Below are 23,399 nucleotides of genomic sequence, written 5' to 3' on the forward strand. Positions count from 1 at the left end.
GTCAGTTTAAAAAACAAACATGCATTTCAAATAGTGAAATGTAGCCATACACCTATTTTGCTAATACTCCCAGGTGAATGCTAGCTTTAAGATGTACTCTGCTGACTGTTAGAATAAGAAATTCAGACAAATTCTAGTACCCAAGTCAGTCATTGTTACATGATACCATAGATTAAATAAAGATAGTGTCAGTCATTCATGCAGTAGTCTCACTTTGACTCCTTCAAGATTACTGTAAGCACCACATCATTATACCAATACAGATTTAAGATGATGTGCCACTCCAGAAAATCTTCTCGGGTTAATGTAAAAAGAAAAATTCACATTAAATCAATCTAGAATCGCAACCCTTTATCGTAACCCTTTTTGATAGTATATCTTCAGCCCTCACTGGGGTCAATGGGATTGCATAGGCTAATGAGCAGAATGTGACCCTTACAGTCGCTAAAAGCTATACTTGACATACAATCACATGAGGGATGGGCTAATGTGTATCTATCAGCACTGGGATGTGCAGACCTTAATACAATCCAAATGAGGGCTATAAGTTTCTATCAACTGGGGAGAAGAAGCAGGATTTCCATGCAGACTCGGTCAAGGATGGTAGGCCCAAGAATTGACCTTCCTTGACAGTAATCCCATATGGATGTACAGATTCATGTATTATTTTTTGGGGAGGGGAGGGGGGACAGAACAAAAAAACAGATGTTGCTGCTCAGAAAAACAAAATTAAACCCCAAACCCCAGAGATTTTGACTTACTGTGAAATATAATAAAAAACTAGGGCATATGCATTGTCTGACAGTCATATGGTTCTCAGATTTTTTTTTTTTGAGTGAACAATGTTTCCTCTTTATGAGCTACTAAACGAAGAACTTTTCAAGGTAAAGCTTTGATAGAATCTATGTCATACTAAGACAATTTTAGGCATGCTGACCAGACAGTGTCTATTTAGGACTCAAAATTATTCATTTCTCCAATATCAGGAGATTGATAAGATATACTTCTGACAGAGAAATTGTTGAGACAACTGTATGTAAAACAGGTTTCAGAGTAACAGCCGTGTTAGTCTGTATTCGCAAAAAGAAAAGGAGTACTTGTGGCACCTTAGAGACTAACCAATTTATTTGTATGTAAAACACTGAGACAAGGCTAATGTTTTGTGCTTAGATTATCTACATAATTTTCTTTTCATTCACTTTTGTACTGTCTGATCTCAAAACAAGCTAGCGTGGTGTTGACATTTTCAAACTTACTTAATACAGGATTTTCATATCCCAAGTCAGTGTGATGAACTATTTTAAATTAGTCACAAACATTGCTGAGGCTAAGAAAAATCACGAACAAAGAATTAAATCTTGCAATAGTAATAGTAATCTAGATGTGAAGCAATTGTCTGTCCGCTAGAATTAGTCCAGAAATCCTGCATTTTCATCTTGGTTTAGATGAGTCTCTTTGGCCATGGATAAACCACTCACTTCTCTGTCTCAGTTTCCCTATCTGGAAGATTAGTCTATGTGTATTTATTTCACAGCAATTTTCGTTACATCTTGAAGACAAAACATTCTAAGAATAAACTTTAAGCTTTTTTCATATACATGTATCACTACACAGTTTACATAGTTAATAGACTTAAGGAATTATACATGATATACAGAATAGAAACATGGGATAATGTTACCTGTTAAGTGTAGTACATTGGAATATAAAGGTACATTAATTTTTGCTCTCTCCAATATACATCACATGAGATGATTGAGAGATTCTATTAAGCCAACCTACTAATATGCAGATTAATACTGAAAGATTTTTTTTCACATTCTTTTACTGACAGTCCAGGAGACTGATAGAAGCCTCTGTCCTAAGAGAAACCACAACATCTCTGTTAAAGATGATCAGCTGTAGCATGAATCTTAGCACTGGGAAAATGTAGTACAACATATAAGCCATTACACAAGACTTCCATAAACGGTTTCATAATTTTCAACAGCAAGCATCAAGGAAACAGAGTGAGAACTTACCACTAAAGAAAACAGTTAAAGCATGAAGATAAAGAATGTGGTCTTTGGAAGCAATATTCATACTTCATACATTTGTTTACATTACAACTAGATCCTTGATAGATTAGTGCATTAGAATACCTTAGTCTAAATCAGGGGAGGGCAAACTACGGCCCGCAGGCTGGATCCGGCCACTCGGGGCTTTGGATCCGGCCCGTGGGATTGCCACCGCTGCAGGCTCTGCGCAGCAGCCACACCATGTCCCTGTAGCCCCTTGGGGTGTGGGAGCAGAGAGCGCCACACACTGCTCTTGCTTGTGGGTATCTCCCCCAAAGCTCCCATTGGCCAGGAACGGGGTACAGCGGCCAATGGGAGCTTTGGGGGGGTACCCACAAGCAAGGGAAACACATGGAGCCCTCTGCAGCCCGCACCCCCAGGGGCCGCAGGAATATGGTGCCGGCCGCTTCCCAGCTCGGCCCGGGGCTAGGGCTGGCAGGGAGCTTGCCCTGGCCCCGGTGCGTGCTGCTGTCACCCTGGAGCTGCTGTAGGTAAGCGACGCAGGGCCAGAACATGAACCCCTCCTGCACCACACCCCACAACTCCCTGCCCTAAACCCCCTGCCTGCACCTCGCACCACTCCTGCCCCCCAACCCACTGCCCTGAGCCCCCTGCTGCACTCCGTACCCCCATGCACCCCAACCTCCTTAGCCCCCTGCCCCACGCTGCACCCCAACTCCCCATCCCACACCCCTCCTGCATCCCACACCCCTCCTGCACCTCAACCCCCTGCTCTAAGTCTCATCCTGCACCCCTCCTGCACCCTAACCCACTTCCCTGAGCCCCCTCATATACCCCGCATCCCTCCTTTGCCCCAACCCCTTGCCCTGAGCCCCTTCCTGCACACCGCAGCCCCCCACACCCCGCCCCCTGCCCCAGCCCTACAAGTAATTTCCCAACCCAGATGTGGCCCTCGGGCCAAAAAGTTTGCCCACACCTGGTCTAAATTATGTACGGCATACATTTTAAGTACTTTTAAAACATATAGCATTTCATAAATTATACACAACCAACAGCGCTGAAACAGAATCATTTATAGGGTGGAGTTTGCAACATACCCTTTGGATTCTCAGACATAACATGCAATGCTGTTATTTCATAGTAGTGCTAAAGTGCTGTTTGAAGACCTATCTTTCTGTATACTGTTAGAAACAAGTCCCTTTGATCTTCTATACACACCTGGACAGCCATGACATACTGAGGCTCATAAAACTCTCAGCAGGCATTGGGGGTGGGAGAGGGGCAATTTCAAGGTTCTCTCAAAACAGAAAAGGAGGACTTGTGGCACCTTAGAGACTAACAAATTTATTCAATGAAGTGAGCTGTAGCTCACAAAAGCTTATGCTCAAATAAATTTGTTAGTCTCTAAGGTGCCACAAGTCCTCCTTTTCCAGATACAGAATAACATGGCTGCTACTCTGAAACCTCTCAAAACAGAGAAATTTAAAATAGGAATTTATACTGGATTATATAGAAAAATGAATACAAAGCAAACATACTAAGTTATTAATGTAGAGCAAATACAGAGTTTCTTACCTGTTACAAAAATCAGTTATAAGTTTTCTATATAACAATACTTTTAGCAAATAGAACTTAAGACCTTGTTGAAGCCAAAAGATTCAAAGGGCTTAAACACTTCCTTTTATAAGGCTTTATTTCCTAATGAGGCCCAGCTGTGAGCCTCTCATTCTATGCCTGACAGTTCCCACACTCCCTTTGCAGTGTTAACAAAGGTTTTTCTGGAAAAGCACTGTAACTTTTTCTTCTCGTTAGGTACAGAGTATATACACTCTGCTACAGGGTCATCACAAAGGGTTAAAACAAAAAGAACCATGTTATCCATCATACTCAATGGCTTTTTGTATGAGAAGTTGTAAATAAAGATACTGGATTTTTTGTAATTTATTTGCACAAAGAACTTGGTCTCATGCTTAAAGTTAATCCTGTGTTTGTATTTAAGTGTTTGTAGAATCAGGAACTTACTTGTTTTGTATTCCTCCTATACAAATAAAGAGATCTTTTCCTCTCTATTGTTTTAATTATTTACTAAACTACTTATTTGAGTACTTTCACAGTTTAGATCTTGTCTTTACTTTGATCTCTGAACTGTTGTAAATGCTTCCTGCAGCCACTCAGCCATATACAAATGTATATGTGATTAGACATTTATATATTGAAGTCAAAGGAAGCTACAGGTTCTCAGGCACAATCTGTCTCATGTTGGGCACCCATAAACTGAGGATCACAAAATCAGTGTCCTTTTTTGAACATTTGGGCCCTGATCTTCCAAACATTTATGCATGTGTGTGTCCTTCCATTGACTTCATTGGGATTACTCTTGGAAGAGTTTTCAGGACTGTGTCTTAGTTTGGGTTGTTCAGGGTGGTTTTTGAATGTTCTTGTTCTAATGTGCCATGGTACATGGAAATGGCCCTCTGTAAAATAAATAATAACAATAATTGCTAAGAAGGCAAACATGTGATCCATATGTAACTGATATGAAGCTTCAGACACTACTTGCAAACTGAACCAGTCCATATATCATCTGGTGAGCCCTGGCATACTCACCATACCTGCCACTGGTTGACATCTACATACTTGGAGATATGTGTGATATCCAGCACATCTCTATAATATTTATGCATGTCAATAGGCCTATTTATATCCGTAAAGTTAAGCATAGACCCTTACAGTAGAATACTATAGTACTTTTAGATTAGGTTCTAAAAGTGTGATTGAAAGTCAGAGTATACTGGTTATTATGTCGTAAGTCCCAGAGAACAAATATTTTGTTCTAATACTTTCTGGCACACTAATTTACTGATTCTCTAAATGGAAACCACTTGTGCATATGTAGTTTGCACCAACTGTGCATATTAGTTAACCTCATTTCAAAGGTGTTTTTTATTCTTCACTCCAGTATGGGATACACTACGGCTTCAGTCCTGCAAACACTTATGCAGATGCTCAACTTTAAGCATGTGAGTAATCCCTTTGACTTCTGTGAACTCTTCACATCTTAAAGTTAAGTACATGTGTAAGTGATTGCAAAATTGCTTAACAATGGACAGAAATTGGTTATTACAGGAAATTGACAGATTATCTTGTTTAGATTTTTCTATATAATGAAAATTGGATAATAAAGTATGTTAGTCATATAGAAAAGTAATAATAAGGAAAATAAGGGTTTTAGAGACTATTAGTGTGGATTTGGTTTTGGGAACATGGCATTTTTAAGAACTGTTGCTTTTTTGGGTAATTAAAAAACATAATTGCTCATTCTGTGTTCTTAACTATGATAATTAATAATAAGGAGAACATATATTTTGAAACTAGCATTCATTACTGAGTCTACAGTCAATACTTTATTTTGTGCTGTGGAGAGAAACATATGGTTAAGAACTACTAGCAGTCTTTTTTTGTTAAGTAGTTAGTTGCTGTCTCTAACAACTGTGTTGTATTTAAACTGAGTTTATGTTAAGAAAGGGGAGGTGCCCTATAAAAACAAAACCTTTAACAGGGAGGGGAACAGTACTAGACTTCTTGTATGTGTGAATTCTCTTCTATTATTAGATGTATAGTAAACTACTATAAATCAAAAATATAGTTGGCTATTATTATTATTTTATTATTAGTAACTGGTTAATCTTGAGGTTTTTTTAAACTTTTCAAATACTGAAAATTGTGTAATTCTGTTGAAAGCAGACCTTTGCTACCATCAAAATGAAGGTGGTGTCCCTGCCTTGAACTGGGCAACTGAGAATTAATTGTATTAATGATTATACTTCTCAAACTTATACCTCAAGGAGTATGTAGAAGGGAAAAGTTGAAAATTCAACACAGATAATCCTGTTATTTCAAACTTGGAGGTAGTCTTTAACCTGTTAACTAATATTAGTAAGCCTACACTGGGTAATATGCTCACAATGTGTCACGGATATAATCATTCCTTAAACAGATTTAGCAGGGGTTTTTAAAATTAATAAAAAGTCCTCTTGAAATTACAAGAGGCAAATACTTATTCTATACAAACACATCCACTAACTTTTCTTCCATTGTTTCAGTGCCTGTGTTCGAGATGCCTTCACCATTACCTGTGCCTCAGACAAGTCTAACTTCTGCTGATCCTGGAATTTCACCGCCTCCATCTTATGTTTCTCAAACAACAAAAGAGAGGATTAAATGGAAAGGAAAACCCAAAAGAAACAAAATAAATAAAGATGACATTAGTTATCCAAGCAACTTCAAGTAAGTGAGGAAAGATCTCTTATTTGTAGATGAAATACTAAGTTTGCTTATGTTGGTCAGTGTAGTATCCAGTGTGACAAAAATATGTATCTAACTTGCAAATTGTTTAGGCATCAAAAAGTTATTTAACAAATCTAGCAGTTGTTTTGCAACGTTTTCTGCACTGTTAATAAATATCCAAAATTGCTTTTTCTTACTCAGTACTGGCCTTATTGTATCCTAGGGAAGATCTAGGAACTTGACTTCCAAATTTTCAGGTACTTTAAGCTGGCTGCCAGTATATAAGTGGGCATTGTACTTACTAACACCCAATGTCTACGTCAACTGAAACACAAGCAATCTCTGCATAACAGTGAACACCAGCTTTTCAGGTAAAATACTTGGCCCTTACAGAGTGCCTCAGACTGTTGTTATGGTTGTTTATGAAAGCACTGTTAAGTAAATAATGTACACATTGTACAGATGGCAAATTGCTGCATGGAGTCACGATGTAAAGACACACAATGAGTGTGGCAGAGGTGGGAATAGAATTTAGGACTCCTGGGTCACAATTTTCCAAGAGGTAGACCATCTGAGAATTGGGCCCCTTTATGGCTTATCAGGTTGGGCATCCAAAATCTATAGTTGCTCTTGAAAATTTTCACTCAGAATTAGTTCTGATCGGACTTGAAGTAATATCATTTTCTCAATAGAAGGCGAAGTGGGACAGTTAACTGGAAGATCAAATGTAGCCTATAATACAAAGCTCTTACTCTTAGGGAATATGCTTAAACCCTTGTTAACCTTTTTTCTTCTTGTACATGTCTGAAGCTACAGATGTATTAGGTAGGGGAGAAGCTAAAGTTACAGGGATATATGAATTTGGTCAAGCTTGTCTTGCCACCTGTAGAAAATAAATTACCATAATTTCAAGAGCAATACATCAGTCTTTCTTTCATCCTCAAACTTTTGTTGGCTTTACTTCAAATGGTGGATAGCAAATAACATGTCTGTTTCTGTTTACTTCTGATTTGTCAGATAATTCCCTAAATACCAGTTAAGAAGTGATACAGTTGTGTTACTGTAGAGTTCTTGAGCCCTTTAAGTCCTTCCCTGGCTTACTAAAGAGAACCCCTATAGGGCCAGTACTGACTTGGGAGATACTGAGCATCTGTTTCTTCTAAAGGAGAATTACTTACTTGAGCTAGATTTCATAGGTCCTAAATAACTGCTGTTAAACCCCACCTTGGTCTGAGAGGGAGAACAGGGCTGAAGTTACTGTGGCTGTTTTGAATCATTATTTGTGGTATATGTGCTGTCTCTAAAGTTGCAACAGTTTGGAAGTACTGGCTTTGCATAGTATTGAATACCAGAATGAGCAAATACCATGGTACATGAAGGACTAGGCTGTTTGTCCAAGGATTTTGGATGAATCATGCTGTAGAAGGCTTCTACAATGGAAAGCATGAGGAAAGAGAACAAAGTGGGTAGTGTCAGTTTTCTCTTGGCCAGATGATTAAAGAGGACATGTCTTAGTTACAGCTAGTCAAATAAAGAGACGCAACTAAAGAGACCCAAAAGCTTCTAACACATCTGAATTGTTCTTTGTTGCCTGACACTATGTTTAGAGACTTGGGGGGGAGGGGAGAGACTAGAAATCTGCCACTTTCATAGATTAGTCATCTTCATCTTGATTTCTTTTGTAAAGATGGAAGGAGTTTAATAAAGAGACTGTTAGCTGTGGCAGCTTCTATAGTTAGCACAGAAGGACTTAATATTCTGTGGCTCTTTCTAGGACAATTGTAATGTATCATCACTTGTGAATGTTACTCTGCAAGTCCCTCCATAATGTTAAAATGAATCCACTTACTTTAATAATAATAAAAAAAAGACTTGCTAGACTCTGAAACAAATGTTGATACTAAAAGTATAGTAGACAGAATGGGGATATATATACACACACAATCTAAACTGCTGCTTCGGTTATTCCTGAGACCGCATATGTAATCCTATGATAAGGGCTCTTATTTTCTATGCATGGGCCATGTGGTGGAGTTTCCATGATCACTTCATATACAACTATTACCCTTGACATTCTAGAATTTGAGTGAAACTGACTTCTAGTATATTTTCAATATGTCTCAAATAAGGTATACAGTGGTGACTCGATTGATTTACTTACAACTGTTACTAATCCTGAATCCTATGTCTGCAGTGTGTGGTGTTCAAATGAACAAATATTTTCTCCCTAGGCACTTGGGCCATGTGGGATGGAATCCACTAACTGGATTTACTGTAAGTATTTACCAATACAACTATCAAACTAAACTGATAATGCTTCTGCTTGTGTGGAACAATTTTAGAATCTCGAATTAACTTCTGTTCAATATTGTGATCATGAGCTAAAAATTGCACTGGATTACAACTTGGCATTCCTTGAGTTAAAACTTGTATGAAACTTTCTTCAACACCTGTAAGGAAAGGCCTCTTCTGTCTTGCTGAAGAGTGGCCAAAATGGAATAATGAGGGTATATTGTTAAAGAAAGCCAATCCACTTAAAATTGGGTAGATAAGAGCTTTAAACTTAAGACTCTTCTTAGCAACATATCCTAAGAGTAGAGGAAACAGTAGATCTAATAAATCACACTTCAAAAAGTTTATTTCTCATGGTTTTTATTTAAGGTCTCTCCAAGACTGAATAGTCACTTGAACTTTTTATAGGATAAAGTAGTTGAACTCCCTCCAAGGAGCTAACAAGAAACACGAAGTCACTTCAGCATAGAGCTACACTTATTAATCATCTTAAAGATAGTGGAATGTAAACAGATTTCATTTAGTGAAGGCTTTCACAAACTTGTATTGCATTGTGTAATCTGGAGACTAATGGGAATACTCTGTTTGAAAAGCTAGGTTTTTTACTGGTTAGTTCCCCAACTTTTTTTCTTAATTGGCTTAAATTTTAAGAAATCTTCTGGAATCTAAAGAAACTGATAGCTTGTCTCCATTAGTGTTGCTGAAATCTTCTCATTATCCTCCTTCCCATGCAACCTCAGGAAAGGAAACACAAATGCATTAGTATTGCACTGTTTAAGGTCAATGGGTGGGAAAAGATCTGGGATAAGCTAGTCATGTGACAGCAGAGAACTAAACTTGACTCTTACTGATCATCTTGTAGACTATCTTGGATTCAGATCTGAAGAAGGTAGCTATTCAGGTTGGTGTAACAGAGGATCATCTAAAAAACAAGAGAACCTCTGAAAAGATCTTTAAAACAATTGAGAGGAAAGGAGGAATAGAAGCTGTACGGAAAGAGGTCCAGATGAGAGGTACTAATTCATTAGTGCAAATTAAGTAAGATACCACTTTGCCCGGTATTTTAGCATTCACCTCATTACAGTAATACACTGGATTGAAGTAGACTCTACAAGCTTGCCTTGTTACAAAAGCAAGTAAAACATGACTTCATAGATAAGGCTGATGTAACTGAAGGTTCCTTCCATATTTAATAGAGAATCTGTTTAGAGGCATATTGATAGTGTGCAGGGGGTAAGGGCAATGCAAGCCTCAAAGATTGGATTTGAGCTTTCCTAAAATACAGGGGTGTTCACGTCTTGAGGTTTTGCTCTGGGCACACTTAGTAGGCTAGCTATATTAAGAGTATTAACAGCTAGATATCTGACCCTTTCTCTAGGGCTGTATACTGCCTCATCCCTACCCCCTTGTATCGTACAACATAATATGGGATAAGTGCCTTGGAATTCTGCTTCTTTAAGATTTCTGATGAGCGAAAACCTGTGCCTAACAAAGGGTTGCTGAGGTTGATTGGGTAGGAAATCAAATCTGAGACCGATACGCTCTTGGGTTTAATGTATAACTTCATTTTTCTACAGCCACATCTTCAAGATCCAGTTCTCCTCCTCTACTTCATTCTACATCATCTTCAGAGCGAAGTTCAACCATCAGTCCTAGTATTGAACTAAACTCCCCAATTCTGAGAGCAGATGATGGACTCAAAGCAATTCTACTAGCACCTCCCTCTACGTCAAAAGTGCTGTTACCTCCATGGAATGTCCCTTCAGTTGTCATTGCACCAGCACCTCCAATGCCATCTTCTCGGTCCCCTTCTAAAAGGGCATCACCAACGGGTCTACATAAACAGACTCTCAGACTGAGAGGACAACAGCTGCATAAAATAAAGACTGAAAAGACCCCAACTACTTTGCATCAAAATGATTTAATGGGTCAGATCAGAAAGGGAATCCAGCTGAAATCGGCAAGTATTATATTTTTTTTAACCACTATTAATTGATACTAGTGAGCATATAAGAAAAGCTAAGTGTAACTAATACCAATACATCACAACTGGAGCAAAGGAGAGTGTGGAATCTAAGGGTGCAATTTAAGACTTGGTGTAGGCCTGTGTTCCTATTGCACAGTTGTGCTGCAGCTAAGAAGCTGACTACAGTACAATGTAAATGTAACTCTAGAAACCCTTTTTTAAAAAAGTCATCTTATTGTCAAGATATAGACAACAAGAATGTGAAAATTGAGAATAAACAACTTCTTCAAAGTAAAATGCCACCCTAAGCTTGGATGGGTCACTTTCCCAAACTTTGCATCTAAGTGGAACTTGCATCCAAGGTGCTGTAACTTACCTTAGAGTAAAGAAAGCAGTGACTCTTCAAAACATGAGTTAATGCAATGGCAAATAAGCAATAAATTAATGTGTTTAACTTTCTATTTCTAAGATACCTTTTAAACAACTAATATGTTTCTTTCAAATAACTCCATTTTCACTTTATAAATTAATCAATGTATTATCAAAGAACTGCTTGATGCTCAGTGGGACACAGTCTCTTATTAGAGAACAGTCAGGGTAGTTAAGTAGTGAACTGTCACTTCATCTGTAGAGTTCTGCTACTAAAAGTAACACTCAACTTGACCAAAAAGATCAAACAAGGTTCATACTAGCCAGTCTGGATGAGCACATTAAACCTCCTCTTGTAAAATTGCCTGTAAAATAGCCTGGAAAGGAATCTTTCCCAAATATGGCTTAAAACTAATAGCAAGACTTGAGACTTGCCTTTTCTCTGCTAAATGCATAGATTACTAGTATGTGGACTTATGTGCCATCAGTCAATGGAAGAATCCCCAAGCACTTAAATCGGGGATCTCAAACTCAAATCACCACGAGGGCCACATGAGGACGAGTACATTGGCCCAGGGACCGCATCACTGAAACCCTTTCATACAACTATACAAAAGTATAGTCAAAAATGGAAAAAAATGAAGAGTAATATAGTATGCTATTAAAAGTCAATGTATTAACTTTTTAAAAAAAAAACTACTATAATGCTAAGAGAGGTTTTAATGAAATATAAACACTCAGTAATGCACTTCTATCAAATGACAAAACACACATTTACTTATAGAATTACTTTGGTTAAGCCTCCCCACTCCACCTCTTCCATGAGACCCCACCTCTTCTCTGCCTCCTCCCCTGAGCACGCCACATTCCCACTCTCTCCTGGAAAGTCCTAAGTGCCACCAAACTGCTGTTTGGAGGCGGGAAGCGCTGGGAGGTAGGCAGAGGAGCGGGGATGCGACCCACTGCGGGGGGGGAGGAGGGGAGCTTGGCTGCTAGTGGAGTTGGCACCTATGGTGGGCTGCAGGAAATAACTCCACGGGCCGGCCGCGTGTTTGAGACCCCTGACTTAAATGTTAGGTAGGTAGGCTGACTTGTAAAGGTACATGGTGAGGCAGAACTAAGTAGAATAAAGGAGTCCAAATTCCTATTCTGCTTTGATATAAAGTTGAGATGAATTTCCAAAGCTGTTGGAGTGGAAATCTTGCAAAACTAAGCTTTCTGCTGGTGCTTCTGGTGGAGTTTTATTCCGTACTCATGACCTGTACCCCAAACTGCCCAAAAAAAGGAAGTCTGAGGCTCTGGCTATACTAGAGAGCTTACAGCAGTGCTGTAAGCTCTCTAGTGTAGCCATTCAAAGCCGATCAGAGTGACCTCTCCCATCAACTTAATTAATCCTCCCCGCCAATGAGTGGCGGTAGCTATGTCAGTGGGAAAAGCTCTCCAGCACTTAGGTTGGTGTCATTTATATCACTCGGGGGTAGCATAGTCGTACTCCTGAGAGACAAAACTTATACTGACATAAGTGGTAGTGTAGACAAAGCCTGAGTTCTTAGATCCTGTGAAATCACATGAATGGTTGTTGTAAACCGCAAAATACAACCCTCTTTGGGAAATTCTAGGCATCCTGATGTCTGGATAAAAAGACCAACTGGAGCTCTGTGCTTAGAAAACCTACACATAAGTACAGTGAACAACAGAATTTTATTTGGAACTGCTAACGTAGTTAAAGTTGAAAAATAACATGAGAAATCAAGAGGTTGAGTTTTGGAACTGCTGGTGCATCAGACAAACTTGTCTGCACCATCTATAGCAGGGGTGGGCAAGCTTTTTGGCCTGAGGGCCACATCTGGGTTGGGAAATTGCTTACAGGGCCGGGGCAGGGGGTGGAGTGTGGGGTGTGGGAAGGGGTGCAGTGTGCAGGAAGGGGCTCAGGGCAAGGGGTTGGGGCAGAGGAAGGTGCAAGGTGTATGAGGGGGCTCAGGGAAGGGGGTTAAGGTATAGGAGGGGTGTGGGGTGCAGCAAGGGGCTCAGGATGGGGAGTTGAGGTGCAGGAGGGGTGCAGCAGGGGGCTTAGGGCAGGGAGTTGTGGGGCAGGGTGCAGGAGGGGTTCAGGCTTCGGCCTGGCACCGCTTACTTAGAGTGGCTCCAGGGTGGCAGCGGCACGCACCAGTGCCAGAGCAGGTTCCCTGCCTGCCCCGGCTCCGGCCCCGGCTCCGGCCCCGGCCCCACCCCTGCACCGCTCTGGGAAGCGGCTGGCACCATGTCCCTGGGGGTGGGGGCGCAGAGAGCTCCACATGTTTCCTTTGCCTGTGGGTACCTCCCCCCCGCCCCCTCCACCAAAAAAAAGCTCCCATTCCCCAGGAATGGGGTACTGCAGCCCATGGGAGGTTCGGGGGAGGTACCCACAGGCAAGAGCAGCATGCGGAGCTCTCTTCTTCCCCCCCCCCCCCCCCCCGCAGCCCCAGGGGCTGCAGGGACATGGTGTGGCCACTTCCCAGAGTGGCATAGAGCCCAAGGCGGTGGCAGTCCCGTGGGCCGGATCCAAAGCCCCGAGGGGCTGGACCCAGCCCATGGGCCGTAGTTTGCCCACCCCTGATCTATAGGTACTGTAATCAGTCAGCCCAGCTGTACTAAGAATAGTATAGTGTGCTCAAAGTGTGCTATTTATCAGCCTCTTTCCTGCAGCTTTCTGTGCTAGAAGCTATCAGATGGGTCTCAAAACATTCTCATTTGCTTCGTATCTGTTTCAAGAGTCTCTGGGGGGAGGTTAAGGGACATAGCTGCATTTTCTCAACAGCATGGGTTCTCCAGATGCTGATCACTATTGTAACATATCCCTCATCAACCTACAATAGCTGAGCACTGCCTCGTGCAGTTCTTTATCCTATCACATATAAACATGAATATGTTCTATCATAACAATCTAACTGAATCTGGTTAATTGCAGATGGAATAACTTGAAGGTTGGACTTCAGTTGTAAATGTAATGCAGATACTAGTGCTGGCAATGTGAAATAGACCCAACAAGTGTCTGTAGTACCTGCTCCATAGGTTTGTATTTGCTCATGAAGCTCTTGGTATATGGGAAACTGAGTTTATCCCACAGCCATGTGTCATATAATGGCCTAGATCTGAGGGAGTACAGCATCAAAATAAGTAGTGATCAGAGAAATCACTCACGGTGCTGGATGATTATAAAAGAAATACTCTCTAACAGGGAGGCATGAAAAAACGTTCCGAACAATTAAGTAGCTTGAGTGTAACTCTCCAACCTGAAGAGGACCCTGAGTCTCAAAGGGGTATGTGTTGCTGGCTCCTGCAATGGGAGAAGGCAAAAAGGACACGACAAACTGGGTCCTGTAAAGACTGGAAATCTCACAGGACATTTGGGGTAGGCTTGAGGTCTTGTAGGATTTGACACATGATTTGGAGCCATAACAGCCATATGGTTAGAGTTACTTCCTGGTTTCCAGTAGTTAACCCAATCTCACTCCTTTGCCCACCTGGACAGGGCCAGAGCAGGGCAGCTTCCTTAGGCTTTGCCTCATGCTGCTGCTGCAGGTGGGCCAGCAGCTGTGCAAGGTGGTGAGACCATGCCCAGATGGCTTTACTTCAGAGCGATTCACTTTCATGGTGCCCCATGTGGCGCTGCTCATGGGCCAGGTGCTGGGCCAACATAAGGGCTGCCTCACTTCCCCTGTGGGCCCTGCAGGGCTCAAGGTGCTAGGGCAGTGGGAGTTAAGAATTCATAGGGAGGAAAGGGGCCAGGGCTGAGCCCCATAGCCTGGGCAGAATCCTAGTGAGGAATCCTGGCTGCCTCTGGCTGTGGGATATGCCTATGAAGAGCTGCTTGCTGCCTTTTGTCACTTGAATGAGGCCCCTCTGCCCCCCACCCACACATGAGGTGGAGTTTAGCTGGTAACTGTGCCTTGCTTTGCTAGTCTAGTTGGTTCTTACCTGGGGCCCATCTAATTCAGATGGGAAGTGTGGTGGCTGGGTTGATGGCTCTGATCTGGGACTAGGTCTGATGCTTCCTGGCTTGGTTCTTGTTCCTGGTGCAGAGATCCATTCTATTTGAGCATTCCTTTATGCTTGTCTCTCCCTAATCTCCTGTGGACTAGTCATGCTTGCAGCCTAAAGCTATGCACAACATAAAAACTGGCATTTTTGGAAGCAGAAAGGGAAACTCAGTCACTAGCAATAGACTGTATATCTGGTGTTGCTACTGGTGACTTTGTTCCTGTGAGATGTGGTCAACAAGACTGATCTAATCAGACACCTATTGAGGAGTGTCCTTTTCCAGACTTAAGGTCTTTTTCTACAGCAGTTTAGTGGGTTAAAGCATTTCAGTTAGGGGTTTGCACACTTAAGACAAACTTCCTTAATGTTGACTGCAGAGACTGTATCATCTGTCCTACCCCAACGATGAGAAATTTCCACTTCTAAGCATACTGTGTTAGAATTTTCCACTGAGTTCTGGTGAACTTCACTGTCAGTGCCCATAAACCCCGCTGTCCCTACAACATTTACAGAATAGAAGTTATAAAAGGTGCCTCACCACCACTCCATCCTGGGCTCTAGAAACTTTGTCCATGATAATGCAGTCTTTTAAATTCTAATGTAAAATACAAGCTTAGGGAGGACAATCCTCTGCAGTTGGAAGGCAAATGACTACTCCCACACCTTCCTGAGTCCTGCCTTTCCCAAGGGAAGCCAAGACAATGGGGGTATGAATAGGTCCTCTAATGGAAGGTGCCTGTGATAACCATACATTGAGCAGACAGTGGTATGGACTAAGGGAAAGCACTTGTATGAGAGGCTGTAGAGAACTGATATGATTGTTAGCTTATTTTGTCTGGTGTAATTTTTCAGCAGTGATATTCCTCTCCAATGAACCCTTGCTTATAAAGCTAAAGTGACTCTTCTTGAGTTAGAAGCCATCTCTATGCTAGAATCTCTGCCATATTGGAGATATGGACAAACATGGGAGCCCCTGATGTACCTCTGTCTCTCAGGGCTCATGAGACTGAACCAGGTCCCCAAAGGATGGTGCAGCCTTCAGCTTTGCAGGGCTGCAGTCTGGGCTGTTAAATAGGAGAATCTGAATGCAGCTCCCCTGAGCCCATGTTCTAACTGGAGTCAGAAGACCAGGTGTTAGTGTAGGTAGGATCTTAACCCCCATTCCCAGCCAATGTCTGGATTATTAAACTATGGCTTGAATGGCTTTGAGTGTTTGTCTCTGTCCTTGCATAGCAGTCCTGCTCAAGCATGTCAGTCAGTGTCAGTGCCAGAATTCTTCCAGTCAGCTGGGTGTTTCATGAACCCACAAACTGGCTACTGTGTGGGTACACCAATTGTTTACTGGATGAACTGAACACTCTACCAGTTTCCTGAAACTTGGGGGGGAAATGGTTCAGCTCTGGAATTTCGTCTATATCTCTCCTTGTGTGCCCTCGGGTGGCAAAGGGAGTGCAGATCAGGTTCTGAGATGAGCAGAGTCATCTTTGGGATGGAGTCCTACTTGCCTCAAATGGTCCATGTTTTTGAAATGTGTGGATTGTGCTCTGAACAGAGAGGCTTGTCTGTCTCCTCTGTCTTGCCTGACGGGAACTGGAATGCACTTAAGGGCAGGACATATTTTGTTGTCTCACCCACAGCCCTATGGAAAAGACCATTTCCCTTCTCTTGGAGCACAGTAGCCCTTCACAGGGAGGAGAAGGAGTGACTCAGTCTGCATGGAATCCTTTATGTGACTAAGGTTCTCAAAACACTTTTTTTATCTAGAGATGTTTAACAATTAACACAACCAAACAGAAATCTGTAGGCAATATTCATTTCACTGCCAAGCATGTGCCTGAGCTTAACAGCAGTATAGCTAATGCTCTCTCAGTTGCAGGCAGCAGATTCAGAGCACTAGCACTAGAAGCCAAGGAAGTGCCAGAACAGAGGTGGGCAGCTCTGTGGAATCTTGGTTGCTAGAAACTGTATCCACAGCCAAGGGAGCATGTGTACCATGCACCTTTTTAGCTTACTAAATGGCATTTGATATGTGTGGATTTATTTTTTTAATTTTTTTTTTTTTTGGGTGAGAGCTGAAGGTCTGCTAGGGACTTGCCTATACCAGAATCCCCAACTTGGGTCGTTCATGGTCTTGCTTTAGGTAACTGGTTATCTGTGGTGGTCTCACTGCAGATCATCCGGACCCCCATCTGGGGATTCATAAGTCACAGGATGTAGGAGAGCTGAACCCAGGCAGCAGGGATGCACAGCAATGTCAGGAAGCCAGTGACCTTGTAGATCCTTAGGCAATTCAGTTTCTTCCTTGGGTTTGCCATTTAGGGGGGTGAGGCTGTACTGTTTAAAGCAACCTTTCTGTTGGCTTTCTTCAGGGCCTTCTCGGTCAGTAAGTTATTTCTCTTGTGCCAAAGACTCTTTGGGGCAGGCTCTCAAACTACAGGACATGCAGTGGAGAGGTGACTTTGTACAGCTCAAGGTGCACAGATCACAAACTGATCAAATTGGGGTTGGTGAGGGTGACTTGTGGCCTATATGGGCATTGAAGGCATATGTGGCTCAATGGCCATCTGGTGAGGGTCCCCTGCTCAAATTCCAGTTTGTGGGAGTGTGTTGGAAGGTGCTGTCATTCTTAAGCTTGCCACTGGGAGATTATGGCTCCCACTTCTTCCATATAGGGGCCTCAACAGCAGCTACCCAGTTGGACCTGGGTGCATCAGAGGTCCAGGCTATAGGGCACAGATGATTTAGGCTCCAAGTTCTTTGTGCGGTTGCCTGAGGGGAAGCTGATGCAGTTGATGGGCCATAATCACCACAGGCTTTCAGTGTCTGCTTCCTTCCCCATGTCTATAATACAGAATGTATCTGGGGATGCCTACTGCTGGGGATATGGATTTGGGGGCACAGCATTGTGCACTGGGTTTACAAGAAACCATGTAATTCAGCAAGGGGCTTGCAGCTGGGTCTTGGGCTGGATGGAGTTGTGTTTTGGCACAGCAGATAGGCATGCAGTGGGACCAGCCCATAGCTCTCTTGAATAGCCTGGTGCTCCATCAGGACACACCAGACATCCTTGTTATCCACCTAGGATGACCTGGGAATGTGCCATGGGCTCCAACTGATCTGGGAGGCTAAGTGGGTTATTCATAGAATCATAGAATATCAGGGTTGGAAGGGACCTCAGGAGATCATCTAGTCCAACCCCCTGCTCAAAGCACGGCCAATCCCCAATTTTTGCCCCAGATCCCTAAATGGCCCCCTCAAGGATTGAACTCACACACCTGGGTTTAGCGGCCAATGCTCAAACCACTAAGCTATCCTATTGGACTATTGGTTGACTTGTTTCCTGGTGTGAGGATAATATGGTTGGACATTCTGGCCCACAGGGTTTGGTGGACTGCTGTTCACCCACAAAAAAGGTGGATAGGGCCCAGAGGAAAGCCAGTTTGAAAGAATCAACATGGCTGGAGTCCCAAGGTAGCTGAGGTATCAGGTTAGAGTGCAGCTGAGATTTATCAAGGGGATTGAATGCACCTCTGATATAGGTACTGATTTGTTCCTGGATGATCTCTGTGTGAGGTCGGCCAAACTTCTAGGTAGCCTGTGCAAAGTGGGGTGGTGCCTCCTTGTGACAGGTGCCCAAGGCAGGAACTCACTGATTTAGGCTCCAGCTACAAAAAGGTAGCATCGTGAACATTGTGAGGGCAATCCCTATATGAGAGGGGGCATTGCAACTGCAGCTTTTTCAGAGATAAAAGGTGGTCTCTTATGCTCCAAGCCTCATCATCTTCACTAGTTTTGAACATTAAAAGTCTACAAAATTAGGTGGTTTCTCCTAAACTTCTTTCCTCCTGGGAGGAGGAGTTCCTTCCCTACAAAAGGCTTTGTAATACAGGGAGGGTTGATAACTTCACTATAAATAGAAGTACACCAAGCCTATCTGAAAGCAGAAGTGTCACTCTTATTACCTTTATCTGCAGTATTTCCTTGTGTTTAGGAAATATTTGAATCTCTATTTGAGGCAATTCACAAATTGTTAAAGGCAAAGTATGAGTCTACTACTCAAATCTGGGAAAAGTGTGTGTACTAGCTATTTTCCATCCTGAGGTTAAAATTGGACAAACTGGTCTTATCCTAATAACTGAGTGGAAGTTTCAACCCTAATCTGAAAAGATCAGGGTTGGGTCTTGTGAACTGACTGGAGCTTTACTTAAAACATCTCTTCCAAATTAATTCATTTCTCATGAGTTGTTTAGCCTAAAACTAAACAAACAGTGATTCCAAATGCTCATACATGCATCATTATTGATGATTTTTGGTCAGGTTTTTCATTCTGGTAATATTTTAAAGTAAATATTGGATAGCATAATTACTTTCTAAAAATAACTTTAATAGTAATATGCCCACCTCACATCTGGAGTGGACTTTCTAATGTTGAAGCAAAATTCTTCCCTGAAGAAAACTTAATTTAACAGATTGTTAATCGTAATTCCTAGTTAAGTAACAGAGTCTAATAGCCATAATCCTCAGCGCTAGTTTATTGATCTAATCCTGAGAGGTATTTTTGGCAGAACTCTGCTAATCTAATTTGGAAACTTTTTTACAAATAATTGTTCCAAGGCCTTAAAAGCCCTTGGTATAAAGCATTTGTTCATGTCTATGTAGTCACTGCCTTGTAAAATGAACATCTTTCATGATCCCTGTTAGTAGCACGTATTATGATAGGTCAGAAAGGACAACAAAAAGCTAGGAGTTGCAGTGGCTTCTGTTTAATTTGTCTTGTTCAGTGACAGTATCAAGGGCAGTCTGTAAAATGGAAACTGGAATGTGAACACCACATGGTACCGTGGATGGAAAGTGCAGTCTTGCCAGGTCCTAACCTGGAATATTGTATCTCGTCAGTGTCCAGGCTCTTCATCCAATGTCCATGATGTGACGTGATTCCAGATCTTTATGGTGGATAGCTGATTTGCAAATCTCCTAAACTGTGTAGCTCTGAGTGAAGTCTCTGCTCCATGTAAGGTGTCAGACTTAAGCCCTCTTACCACAGCACAGGCAGTGGGAGGGCAGATAGGCTTGGTGTATTTGCATTTATAGTGAAGTTATCAACCCTTTGTGTATTACAAAGCCTTTTGTAGGGAAGGAATAACTCCTCCCAGGAGGTAAAACCTTTATGGGAAATTACCTAGTCTTGTAGACTGTTCATGTTCAAAACCAGTGAAGATGAGGCTTGGAGCGTCCGAGACAACCTTTTATCTCAGAGAGCTGCAGTTGCTCCAGGCACTCTCCAGCTAAGCTTAGTTTGCTTCCTCCTGTCCCAGAGTGGCTATTCAGGATATATTCAATCCTAGGCTCCCTTCTAAGGATGCACACATCTGAAGCTGTACTGGAATCTGGGAACAGATCAGCTATATTGGGTAAGAACTAGTTCTGCCTGGCTGCTGACCTGGAACAAAGTCAAAGTAAGGAATAATTAATTCTGTGTCCCCTGCCCATGGCAAGAACACCAACATCTTGCTTTCACCTCCACCATCCAATCAAAGACAAGTAGCTTCATGGTGCAGCTATCAGACTGGCTTGAAATAGGGTATATGGTTTCTAGCTGTAACTCTCCCAAATAATTTATAAACTGACCCAAAGTTAAGGCAGAGTTATTGAACTAAAACAGATCTTATTTCTTATTTTGGCCAACCAATTAATCATCATATAGTACACTTAAAGAATGTGTTGAATCTTTACTAAATACATTCTTGCCCAACTTCATAAATAGTAACTTAAACCTAACTCCATATTTCTGGTCTTAATAGCTCCATTATACAAGTCTAAATGATCACACCCTATTAATCTATTTAAACAGGTGACTCTAACTCCAACATCACCACAGTCCCCCAACGATGGAGGAATAGTAGCTGCTCTTAAGGATGTTATTCAGAAGAGATATAAGGCCCTTGACTCTTCAGGTAGGCTTATAAAATCTTCTCTTTGCTTAGAGAACTTTAGTATTGTGCTTTTCTGTTAAAATAGGAAATTTTACTAGTGTCTATTGGTGTAGTAGTTGGAGGAACACTACTGCGCTCAGTCTAACTTGTTTAGAACCCTTTCAGCTTGGTTTTAAAAGGTTCACTGTCTCCATTTATTCTGGATTTCTGACAGAGGTGGGCATGGATTTGGGGAATTACCTGTAGACAAGAGTTAAAACAAAACTTAAAATAGTAGTTCAGTATCTATTACTGAGGCTACTTCATGAACTGGTGAGGAATACCTACTAAGTAACTGCAAAAAATACATTTGGTTTTGTTCTGAACTACTTGTTGCTGGAATGGCATTCTTGAGGTATGATAGCTTACATCAGGGGTTCTCAAACTTCATTGCACCTTGACCTCCTTATGACAACAAATAGCTACAAGACCCCAGGAGAGTGGAGCAAAATCTGAGCCCACCCGAGCCCTGCTGCCTTACGTTGGGGGGGGGGGGGCAAGCCCCACTATCCCAGTGGGGAGCAAGCCGAAGCCCAAGGGCTTGAGCCCCAGACATGGGGCCTGTAATCTGAGCCCTGACACCCTTGGGCTTCAGCCCTGGGCAGTGGGGCTCGGGCAATGGGGCTCAGGCTTTGGCCCAGGCCCCAGCAAGTCTAAGCCAATCTGACGACCCCATAGAACAGGACTGTGACCCACTTTGGGGTCCTGACTCAGTCTGAGAACTGCTGGCTTACGTGTTTATAAGGAAAATGATCAAAACCAAGTATAGGCAAAGGAGAAGGAAGGGATGCAACACTAAACAGCCATTGAACCAAACTGCAAACCCTATATATAATGGAATCCACTTCAAGCCAGGGGGTGCTGCAGCTCCCCTGCACCCCTAGATCCAGTGCCTATGTATAATGGGGTTACTCAGATTGATAATCTCTCCTCCTCCTCCACCTAGGTCCTTTATAGTGTCGTAGTAGGTGTGTGTGTTTGTTTGTTTGTTTTAATTTTTTAATTTGAGAATGCAGAGGTCGCAAGTATTCTGACCTATAGAGCAGGGGTGGCCAACCTGAGCCTAAGAAGGAGCCAGAGTTTACCAATGTGCTTTGCCAAAGAACCACAGTAATGTGTCAGCAGCCCCCCCCCATCAGCTCCCCCTCACTGACTCCCAGCGCCTCCTGGCCACCGGCAGCCCCACCAACCAGCACCTCCCCCCCTCTCCCCACACCTCCTGATCAGCTGTTTTGTGGCATGTAGGAGGCTTGGGGTGGAGGGGGAGGAGCGAGGACACTGCAGACTCAAGGGAGGGTGCTGGAAGGGGTGGAGTGGGGGCAGGGCCAAGGGTTGAGCAGTGAGCACCCTCTGGCACATTGGAAAGTTGGCACCTGTAGCTCCAGCCCCAGAGTCCGTGCCTATACAAGGAGCCGCATATTAACTTCTGAAGAGCTGCATGTGGCTGTGGAGCCACGGGTTGGCCACCCCTGCTATAGAGGGAAACATGCATTTTGAATCAAACGCTGGTGCAAGTAATTGAGAACTACTGCCTCTGACCTAAAAATAGACGACTTGTAGAAAGGCCTCTAAGTTAGTATCCCAATTCATGCTTTCTTACCATCCCTCCCTCCCTCCTGACTTTTTTGGATTGGTAATTTTGATGCTGTAATCTTGTAAAATTACTCATGTATTACTTTTAATTCCATGAACTACCACTGTGCTCTGTGATCTGACTCGGTAACTTTTAGGCTGACTGATTTACAGGAAGAATCCTGGAGATAAACGTGAATCCCTTGTAGTCCTGAAGGCCCTACATCACACTCATCAATAATTTGTATATGCAGTTACTAGATGAGGATTACATGTATTGTAATTTAAGTCTTAGGAAACCGCAATAACAAAACATATGCCTGTCTAGCTTAGTTACAATACAAATCAGCTAACACTTCTAGTGAATCTATGATAGGGAAGTTCTTAATCTTTTGCCTAGTATGGGACACTAATATACTCTAAACCTCATTTTGCAGGTGAGGAGACTAGATCAGAGAACGAAGAAGAATGGAAAGACTAAAAGGCTCTTTATCCTTGAGGTATAAGAAAAATTACAAGCAAACTTGGGTACTCCCCCTTTCTTCTCCATCCCTGCCCCCGTAGGAAAAAGTTGAACTCTCCAGTTGCTTTAGTGTAAATACTACCTACTAAAATCTCAAAATGTAGATGGATTTTAAACCACCAACTTTCAAATGTGTGAGTATGGGATGTATAAAATAAACTTTTTTTAAAAAAAGTTAGCACTTATTAGGAATCACTACTTCATTACATTTTTGACCACTTGCAAATGAAGACCTGCTTTTTACTACATAATTAAAATACAGTACAGAAAACTAACCCTTAAATTATTTACTTCAAAATAGATACCTTAGGTAGGTTCATAAAATTAGATATGATGAACATCCAGGTAATGGTTCTGTAAAAAAGGAGGGGAGAAAAAAA

At 42.2% G+C, this 23,399-nt stretch overlaps 1 protein-coding gene across 2 annotated transcripts in view; it reads left to right on the forward strand.

Moving 5' to 3' along the window:
- The window catches only part of LOC142072876 (uncharacterized), a 45,125-nt gene extending 21,967 nt beyond the window's left edge, over positions 1–23,158 (forward strand). Inside the window, exons 1-7 of one of the 2 annotated variants that reach the window (XM_075131167.1) lie at positions 4,978–5,038; positions 6,122–6,305; positions 8,537–8,579; positions 9,460–9,610; positions 10,175–10,557; positions 20,804–20,906; positions 22,934–23,158. In XM_075131167.1, the coding sequence (XP_074987268.1) occupies positions 6,136–6,305; positions 8,537–8,579; positions 9,460–9,610; positions 10,175–10,557; positions 20,804–20,906; positions 22,934–22,977 (894 nt within the window). In that variant the 5' untranslated portion in view covers positions 4,978–5,038; positions 6,122–6,135 and the 3' untranslated portion in view covers positions 22,978–23,158. Of the gene's footprint in view, positions 1–4,977; positions 5,039–6,121; positions 6,306–8,536; positions 8,580–9,459; positions 9,611–10,174; positions 10,558–20,803; positions 20,907–22,933 lie in introns of those variants that run through there. The other variant, XM_075131166.1, reaches the window with a different exon arrangement.
- The last annotated feature ends 241 nt before the right edge of the window (positions 23,159–23,399 follow it).

The sequence above is a fragment of the Caretta caretta genome, chromosome 7, assembly GCF_965140235.1.
Source record: "Caretta caretta isolate rCarCar2 chromosome 7, rCarCar1.hap1, whole genome shotgun sequence".
Classification (NCBI taxonomy): domain Eukaryota; kingdom Metazoa; phylum Chordata; order Testudines; family Cheloniidae; genus Caretta; species Caretta caretta.